The sequence below is a fragment of the Quercus suber genome, unplaced genomic scaffold (assembly GCF_002906115.3).
Source record: "Quercus suber isolate HL8 unplaced genomic scaffold, Cork oak 2.0 scaffold_550, whole genome shotgun sequence".
Taxonomy (NCBI): Eukaryota; Viridiplantae; Streptophyta; class Magnoliopsida; order Fagales; family Fagaceae; genus Quercus; species Quercus suber.
Window position 1 is genome coordinate 477,176 of NW_027069998.1, and position 9,495 is coordinate 486,670.

Genomic DNA, 9,495 nt, shown 5'->3' on the forward strand with positions numbered 1-9,495 from the left:
AATATTCTTAAAATTTATGGGGTAAAATCTAAATTCTAAAATTTTAAAGTCTAAAATTCGATTACCCCAAACTTTAGGGAATAAAATTAAAATTTTAAAATTTCAAAATATAAAATTCAAACATTAAAATTTAAAGGTATAATTTGCAATTTAAAAGTTTAATACAATTAGTGGAAGACTCTAAGTCAATCACTGACTACTTCACAATGAACCCACCGTCCGATCCGCTGACCAAAATCTCAAAATCGGACGGCCACGAATAACTTCTGTATAAATTTTGGGCTTTATATATAAACAAACGCACCGTACCACTCTTTACGAATCACAGTCACTTTTCTCTTTCTTAGGGTTTGCTTCTCTCTCTCTCTCTCTCTCTCTCTCTCAGACGAATCGGATTCGGTGGCTTTAAGCTCAAGGTACTTTCATCTAATCTCTCTGTTAACAATTTGTTAATCTTTCTCGCTTTTTCAAATCACTGTATTTGTTTTTATTTACTTACTTTTTCTGTGTTTGATTTCTCGGAAAAAAGACAAGATTCCTTTTTATACTTGCCGTTGATTTTGTTTCAATAATTAAATGGTTTTTGCTTGACTTACCGAATAAGCCAGTTTTTTTTTTGGTGTGTTTTCTCAGGAAACAAACAAAGGATTAGGGTTTTAAAAAAAAAAAAAAAAAAAAAAAAAAAAAAAAAAGGGATAGTTGCGACGATGAGGCCGATTTTCGTGGGAAACTTTGAGTACGATACTCGCCAATCTGAACTGGAACGCTTGTTCGGAAAGTACGGGAAGATTGAGCGCGTCGACATGAAATCTGGTTAGCGAACTTTGATTTTGATGTGTGTATATATATATATATATTATGTTGAAGTTGTCATGACTGTTTGGTACTTGTGGTTTTTAATAATTGCAGCTATATGTGTGTGTGTGTGTATATATATATTATATCTTTGCTACCCATTTCGAAGTAGTAGCTATTTTATTAGAATGTTTTGCTGATTGCCCATTGTTGTAGCTATCGAATTGTAAAGATAAATAGTGCATGTTGGGTTAATTTCTTATTGTTCTTTTATGTAATGCGGCATAGTAGGAGTCATTAACAGACTTGCTTCTACGTTGTGGCATGCGTTTGTGGAGGTTATCCACATGTTGAAGTGTGTGAGATTGAGGTTATCTTTCATATCGGCTTGTTTTTTTTTTTATAAAAATGTTGAGGAAGTTATCTCCAATGAAGTCCCTACATCTATTACTATTACCATTTTAAGTAATTTTACTAATTGGTAAGTTATACACACACCCAATCGGTTTTGAGCACATGGAATCACCCCATATCTAGACCTTATGAGGGGAGGAAGTGCGAATTTAGCTACAGCTCATTGGCTATTACCATTTTAATTAATTTTGGTGCTCTCTTTTGTAATTGAGTCAAAACTTCGGAACCCTCTCTCTCTCTCTCTCTCTCTCTCTTTTCACCTTATATATTCGGGCACTCTCTACCTGGTTCCTTCTTCCTGTTTCTGTCCTCAATTATCTGAATGTTCTGTTTTAAAGCGGAGTGGTATGGGTTGTGTGGGTTTTTTTGGTAGCCCCTAGGTGATTTTTTTAGGCTGTGGCTGCTCCCTTGATTACCGGGCTCAAGGATATCCATCACGGCGGTCTTTTATTAATAAAAGTTTTGTACAAACATCAATTCATTGGATATGGATGTATGGCTACTTGTGTAGTGTACGTATCCAATGCCTGTTTCCTGATGGAAATGAATGGGGACCACAAATTTGCAATTTCTTTGGAGAAAACCTCCATATTTAAGTGTTTCTTTTGACGCAGGAACATCTGCTAATGGAAACTGAGCTGAGCTTCTATCTGGGCTCGCCAACATCTGTGCAAAATACTTATTTTGGAAAGGAAACCATCTTGCTTGCCTGGTCTCCTTCCACCCCACTGATAGCATCATCCTGCACTTTCTACACTCCGATCAATCCTTCACTCATGACTCACCCACTTCATCGCATGCCATTTCACAAGAATTTACATAGTGGAATCAGTCAATTTATTATGCCTTGCCTACCAACAATGATCATAGGGGATCAATGATATCTGCATGCCATGCCAACAACTGAATGTAGTGGGATGAATGAATTCTGTCATGCTATGGCTTCCATTACTGAATTCGTGCTTCTGAATGGCGAAGCATGCTTAGCAGTGACATCTCAGACCTGAAATTTTGGATTAGAACTTTTTACATGCAACAATCATTAGTTCATCATGCAACACCTCTACGGCCTTATGTTCATCAGCCCATCACTTATATGCAGGTGTTGTATTTTTTGTTTTTGCCAGGGATAAAGAAAACCTGAGACTAATGTGCTACGAGCTGAGTGGATGATTTGTCATTGCTGTCCTTAAGTTCTATTGTTGATTTTTCTTTTGTTTTCTTACTGCAGGTTTTGCTTTTGTTTATTTTGTGGATGAGCGTGATGCTGAAGAAGCTATTCGTGGCGTTGATAATAGGCCGTTTGGTTATGATAGGCGTAGGCTGTCAGTGGAGTGGGCAAGGGTACAATATTTTTCTACACTAAAGTACCCATTTTTTGCTCACTTATATATCATCATGCTCTTAAAGTTGCCAGCGTTCCTTTTTTAACCATTTTAAAAAGGAATCAATATCCACTTTTTCCAAAAAAAGAAAAGAAAGAAGAAACTACATCCTTCCATTATTTTATTTTATTTTTTTGAGAATCAGTATCCTTCCTGATCATGATGAGTTAATTTTTTCAGGGTGAACGAGGTCGGCCTCGTGATGGATCTAGGTCAGTGGCAAACCAGAGGCCTACTAAAACCTTGTTCGTAATTAACTTTGATCCAATACGCACGACTGTTCGTGATATAGAAAGACACTTTGAACAATATGGAAGGATTCTTCATGTCCGAATTCGACGTAACTTTGCATTTGTCCAGTTTGAGACTCAGGAGGATGCTACCAGAGCCCTTGAGGCTACTCACATGAGGTTGGTAAAGGGGGTTTCCATTGCATTACTTGGCTAACCTTCCCATGATTACAGTCTTTCTCTTCGTAAATGTGACCTAATGAACTTAATAAGTGCTGTCATTTTGCAGAAAGCTATTAGACAGAGTGGTTTCGGTTGAGTATGCTTTGAGGGATGATGATGATAGGGGTGACAGGAGTTATGATAGCCCTAAAAGAGGAGTTTATGGTGGGCGTGGGGTTAGTCCTTACCGAAGGTCACCAAGTCCAGTGTATCGCAGGCGCCCAAGTCCTGACTATGGTCGTCCTGGCAGCCCTGTTTATGATAGGTACAATGGGCCAACATATGACAGGCACAGGGGTCCTGATTATGGTAGGAACAGGAGTCCTGAATATGGCCGATACCGAAGGTAATTCATACTTTCAATGTCTCCTCATGTTGGTCATACTTTTTGTGAAATTTTGCATTATAAAAACTTGTGTTTGGAGCTTACATGCTTGTTTTATGTTTTCCTTTTATTAATATATATTTTTTAATTTTCTTCTTGAATCTCGACTTGCAGCCGATCACCTGTTAGAAGGTCAAGAACTTGAAAGAGAAACTCCTGGTTCTGGGAAAGTGGTGAATATGTAGCTTGGAGATGTTACTACTAGTTTTAGGTATTTTCTTTTGTATGCACATTGGATATTAGGGTTAGCAGTGATCATGGAGAAGTTTTTTTCCCCCTTGAATTAGTAATCATGGAAAAGTTATTGGATATTACTTTTTCGAATTGACTATATTTGTCAAAACTTGTTTGTTTCAAGACTTGATGTTATGTCTAAAAGTGATTTGCATTTACATTTCAACCGTACAGTTCATTGGCAATTACAACAGCTTAGGTTTAGAATTGGGTTGTTGAGACCCTACAATCTGTGCGAGTTTTGAGATGGGCATCCGATTTTGACCCCTGATATAACAGCCCAACCGAACTCTATTTTTGCTTATTCACGGAAGGGTGTATAAAAAAGGAACAAAACTACAAAAGAAAAGAATGATGGAAGTCCTTTTTCACTAAAATGACAATTCTTCCATCATGACGAAGTTAGCTGTTGGTGAATGGTGAAGTTAGAAGATTTTCTCAAGGTGCTATGGCTAGCACGTTTTCTAGTATGATTTAACATGTATTATTGTTTCAAATATAGTGTAATATCAAATTAATTTTTCAATGATTCATATCAAAAATTTTCTTTCATAAATTAAATTAAATTTAACAAACTTTTTTTTTTTTTAATACAAGATAGAATTCTACTCTAGTCTAATCTAAGTGTATATGTGTGTGAGTCTCCCTCTTGGAGACTTGAACTCCGGCCTTTGTCCCTCACACTCCACACTTATACTTCTATAATACTAAAATTATTTATAATTGATTATATACTAAATTTCTTAACTTAAAAAAAAAATAAAATTATATACAATTAAACAATCGTTTAAAAACTCATATTTCATCATATTATAAAGTTTTGTTTTGATAATTTTAGTGGTTGAAATAATTTAAATAGATATTATCTCCTTATATTGAGATGATATAATTTCAACCATTAAAATTATCAAAACAAAACTTTATAATATGCATAAATGGAAAATAACTTTGAATCATGAATACTTTTTCTCTTGAAATATGCATAAATGGGCGATGGTTTCCTCATAATTTACTTATATCCCAACACTTGAAAATTTGTATCGTATGATCCACTTTTAAATTACTTTTATTATAATTAGTGTTATTAAATAATGGAAACTTTTACTTTTAGTAAAAAGAGGTTTTACAAGGGAGAGACATATAATGTTTATATACCAAATTTGAGTGATTTACATGTGACACAAAAGAATATAAATATGACTAAATGATATGCCAAAGTAATAGTATAATTTTTCTTAAAATGCTAAGGCGCCTTTAAGTAAATTAACATATATTTTATAATTTTATTAGTAGAAAAGGGTCAAATTTATGTTGTTTTACTCAAAAAAGAAAGGGGGAGAAATTTAAAAAGTTAAAGTCCCTCCCTTTGTCATTGGAATATGTGCAACTATAAAACATTACATGGATGATGGCAAAGTTATCTTGGTTGCTTAGTGAGTGTTTGGATTACGTTTATCTACCCCACGTTTGCATTTGACCTTTTAAACTGAGGGACCCATGGTTTAGAACAAACGTAGAAATTTTTGGCTGAATGCACTATTTCAATAAAACTAGGCATGCGTGTACTGTTCCTTTTCTTTTCATTATTTTTTTGGGAAGAACTTGCTTTTCGTGTTCTTCCCAGAATATGACCATTCATGTTCTTGAAACCTAGCAAACCCATCAAAATAGAAGATCAAAACAGTGAAACCATAACCAAGACAGTAGCCACCAATATGAGATTAAACCAATCAAACCCATGTGAAAAAAAAATCAAAACTGATCAACCCATCAAACTCATATGAAACCAAAACCAAATCAAACCCATCAAATCCATATGAAACCAAAACCAAATCAAACCCATCAAACAGATCTACCTATCAAACGCAAATCAAACCCATCACCAATCTCAACCTCACCCAACACCACCGAGTTCCCATATCAAACTCATCAAACCCACCGCTAATCAACCCATCCACCACCACCGAGTTCCCAAATCAAGAAGCTAAAATATTAGATCTTCATAAGACCAAACTCCATGGGAGAAAGAGAGAGGAAGCTCCACCTCGTGCATATTGGAGAGAGAGAGAGAGAGAGAGAGAGAGAGAGAGAGAGAGAGAGAGAGAGAGAGAGAGAGAGAGAGCCATGCTTCCCATCTCTTCTTTCAATTAGTGCCGGGAGCTCCTTCACATTGGACCTCCAAGACCTAGATGACATTTCACTTCTCAATGCCAAAAAAGCTAAATTTTATGTGGCTATTGGGGAAGGAGTGAAATAAAATAAAATAAAAACAAAAACTCTACAGTACTTTTAGCTAAAGTTACAGTAGTTTCAGCCCAAAGAATCAGCTGATGTTTAAAATTTTTTGCTACAGTATTTTCAGTTTTTAGCAAAATAAGCGATATCCAAACAGACATTTAGTATAACATCTAATTTCACAATTCCAATAGTCAAGAATAATGGTTAAATTATTAAACTAATTTTTTTATGAGATTAGTTTAGTGTTTGTTTATCATGGTTTATTCAACATTGATCGAACTAGAAATCAATGATGCAGTTACCATCTAGTCTCGACTCTTAACCAATTAATGTAAGGTCATGAAGGGGTTTGTTGGATCTTTAGGTCCATATTGATCAAAGAGTAAAAAGAGAATATACCATTGATCCAACCAATTATCAATGGTGAAGTTTCCATCTAGTCTTTGACCAATTAATGCAAGTTCATCAAGGGGTTTGGGGGATCTTTAGGTCCATATTGNGCAAGTTCATCAAGGAGTTTGGGGGATCTTTAGGTCCATATTGATCCTAGAGTAATAAGACAATACATACCAGAAAAGGAAGATGTAGCTAAAGGCTAAAGCTCCCATTGGTAACTCCCATCCATATTCCATCTCTTGTTGATGAAAAGAACTATAGCCTGCATCAATCTAAACAATTTGATCATCATAATTTAAATAATTGTCTCCCTTAGCCAAATTACAGAAAACAGATGGAACAGTCTTTACAAATTTGACTGCTACAAAAAAAAAAGTAATAATATGATGATCAAGCTGAAGACTTCTTTAGCTCTGGGTCAAGCGCCTTCTCAAGCCATGCCTCAGCATCTTCCATCATCTCAGGGCTCAGCCTCACCATTAGGATACAAAACTCGTTCTCATTAAGCACGCCATCACCATCAAGATCACCTTCTCTAACCATTGCCTCTGCATCTTCTTTGCTCATCCCTTCCATGCCAAGGAGAGCTGAGTTCTTCCTTAGACTCTCGGATGTTATCAAACCCCTTTCTGGGTCTGCCAAAAGCTTAAACCCCTTACATAACTCACCCACAAAGGCCTCAACATCAAGCTTGTCAGCCATCACTGGCAACAAGTCCTCAAATTCACTTTTCATGTTGTTTTCCATTGTGTTTTTGGGGTGAATGAAAGAAGCTTCCTAGTTCCTAGCTAGTGGGCTTGTAGTTTTTAGTGGTACACACAAAAATATAGTGGCACAATTGGCTCTTATATAACAGTAGGTAGGGAATATTTTAGACCCCAATAAATAAGCAAGCATACAGAGAGAGAGTTTTCATGAAACTATTTTTGTGGTGGTGTAGCACTTCTTGTGGAGGATCTACCTATAAAGTTATGCTAGCAAGTTCACAAAAGAAAGGTGTGGAACTCAAGCCATGACCGTTATGATCAGTTCATTATTTTAATCAGAAAAGTGTATGGTGTAGATTCTCTCAATTTTCACTAGTTGATAAATATCGTTGTTGATTTAAATTTTTATTTTTATTTTTTATAAATAGTTTGGAATTAATTTTATAATTGAAATATAACGGTTTCTAGGAAGGTGCAATTGGTAGGAAGAGTACAGAAAATAATAGCGTGGGTAGACGTAATCTTTTGATAGAAGGGAATAGCTTAATTTGTCCGGTGTTTGGCTTCCATGAAGCTTCCTTTTCTCTTTCATACATTTTCTCTATCAATTTCATATTATTTGGATTCTTTCTTTTTGTTTTGAGTCCATAAAATTTGCCGTCCTTTTTTTTTTTTTTTTTTTTTTTGGGTATATCACATGTGTGTTTTTTGTTTTTTTATTCAAATGACAACTAAGTGTGCGTTTGCATAGCGTAAAATTATTTGTGTGTGTTTTTTTCCTGATCCGTGCACCGTTTACGGACCAACTTGGACGAAAAAACACATTTGTAAGTTTAAAATTGGGTCCCACAGATATTATTCATAATTTAAAAATTATTTTGCCACAATATTTTCAGTAATAAGTTTTTAGTTTTCAGCAATAAGCAGTATTCAAACAAACCCTAACCTAACAATAGGACTGGGTTTTATCCTTTAAAAAAAAAAAACAGAAAAAGGAAAAAAGAGGCTGGATTTTATGGTCTGTGGTTGACGTATGGGACCATAGGCAGTTTCCTTCTGACATGGAGCTCCTTTCTCTCAATTTCCTTTCCTTCTTTTTCATGTCATTAATTTTATCTCCACATGTCTTTGCTCTGCCTATATACATTTCTTTTTAAAGAGAAATTCTTCCAACTCTTTATATATATATATATATATTTTTTATTAATATGAATTTTAAAAATATAATCGTTGAATTACATGTTTTTTTTTTAACACATGCCAAATTTCGTTTAAGTCGAATGTTATTTATTATTCGATCAATAAACATATTTTTTATGTATAATTTTTTATCTAAGAATTTGAAATTTAAACATGTTTTTGGATGACATAGTTATTAATTTATGACATTTTAAAAATTTTGTAATCATGAAAGATATAATAAGAATATGTAATTTAACGATTAGATTTTCAAAATTTGTATCAAATAAAAAGATATTTGAGAAGTTTGAAAGTTTCTGTTTAAATTAATTTTTAGAGAAATCTTTTCTGATGAATAAATACTTTGAAAGAGTATTAGATTGCACATCAAGAGCGTTCGCTTGTTCCTATCAAGAAAAAAGAAAAGAAAAAAAAAGAAAAGAAAAGAGCATTTGCTTGTTGTATAGGAATCAACGTAATTGGATGTGTTTATTCCTAGCTTTCTCCCTACGCCTTGGTCAAACGAAATTTTTATCATTTATTAAGCATAGCAGTTTAAGTTTAAAATTATGCATAAAATATAAACTTATAGATCATATAATAAATAGTATTCGTTTGACACAAAATTTGACATATGTATTAAAAGTATAAAGAATATGTAATTCAACGGTTAGATTTTCAAAATATGTAGTAATATTTATTTATTGAGTAAGGTTGTAGTCTTAGGCTACAACTGATTTTGTAGCTAAATTTTATTCTTTATCGTGGAGCTAAACTGTCCATAGTACCCTTTGAAGCCAAATGACCGACATGTTGATTAGCTTCCTTAACAACATGGCCAACCTCAATTTGCCTCTTTCTATATTGATCCAGATGTTTGTAATCAACAAGAGAGGTAGACCAAATTAACAGGAGCCCGAGCCATGTAGGTAGCACCGTAGCAGACAAAATCAAATAAATATCATGTATCTCATATTTGACTAAATTTTGAAGGAACACAAGGATTTAATTGGGAGGTGATCTTATCTTGTTCAATAATAAGGTTGTACGGGTGACTCATATGATAGATAAATAGTACACATCATTTTACTTTGCATTAGTACACATCATTTATTTAGTGGTACAATAAATAAATAAATAAATAAATATATATATTTATTTATTTATTGTACCACTAAAAAATTAAAATAGGGAAAAAGGGGAAAAAATCTTATTCCATTAAACTTGAACTACCTAAACCTATATAAACCCAAATATTAGAATTCAAAAGCACCTAGACCTCCCATGACTCCAATTCCAAAGATCCTGCT

The 9,495-nt window shown here is 34.0% G+C and overlaps 2 protein-coding genes across 2 annotated transcripts; one reads left to right on the plus strand and one right to left on the minus strand.

Moving 5' to 3' along the window:
- Positions 1–695: 695 nt before the first annotated feature.
- On the plus strand, positions 696–3,831 carry LOC111983246 (serine/arginine-rich splicing factor RS31). Its single transcript, XM_024014913.2, has 5 exons — positions 696–813; positions 2,441–2,553; positions 2,775–3,004; positions 3,114–3,392; positions 3,546–3,831. The coding sequence occupies exons 1-5, from the start codon at positions 708–710 to the stop codon at positions 3,574–3,576; spliced, it is 759 nt and encodes a 252-aa protein (XP_023870681.1). The 5' UTR covers positions 696–707; the 3' UTR covers positions 3,577–3,831.
- Positions 3,832–6,566: 2,735 nt separating this feature from the next.
- Positions 6,567–7,251, minus strand: LOC111983251 (calcium-binding protein KIC). Its single transcript, XM_024014920.2, has one exon. It carries the CDS (start codon positions 7,044–7,046, stop codon positions 6,690–6,692), a length of 357 nt encoding a protein of 118 aa, XP_023870688.1. The 5' UTR covers positions 7,047–7,251; the 3' UTR covers positions 6,567–6,689.
- Positions 7,252–9,495: the final 2,244 nt, after the last annotated feature.

Bases quoted from the DNA above. Each gene is read 5' to 3' on its own strand.
- LOC111983246 (XM_024014913.2), top strand. From the start codon at position 708: ATGAGGCCGATTTTCGTGGGAAACTTTGAGTACGATACTCGCCAATCT. The intron at 2,554-2,774 runs GTACAATATTTT...TAATTTTTTCAG, and splicing joins TGTCAGTGGAGTGGGCAAGG to GGTGAACGAGGTCGGCCTCG. The intron at 3,005-3,113 runs GTTGGTAAAGGG...GTCATTTTGCAG, and splicing joins CTTGAGGCTACTCACATGAG to AAAGCTATTAGACAGAGTGG.
- LOC111983251 (XM_024014920.2), bottom strand. From the start codon at position 7,046: ATGGAAAACAACATGAAAAGTGAATTTGAGGACTTGTTGCCAGTGATG.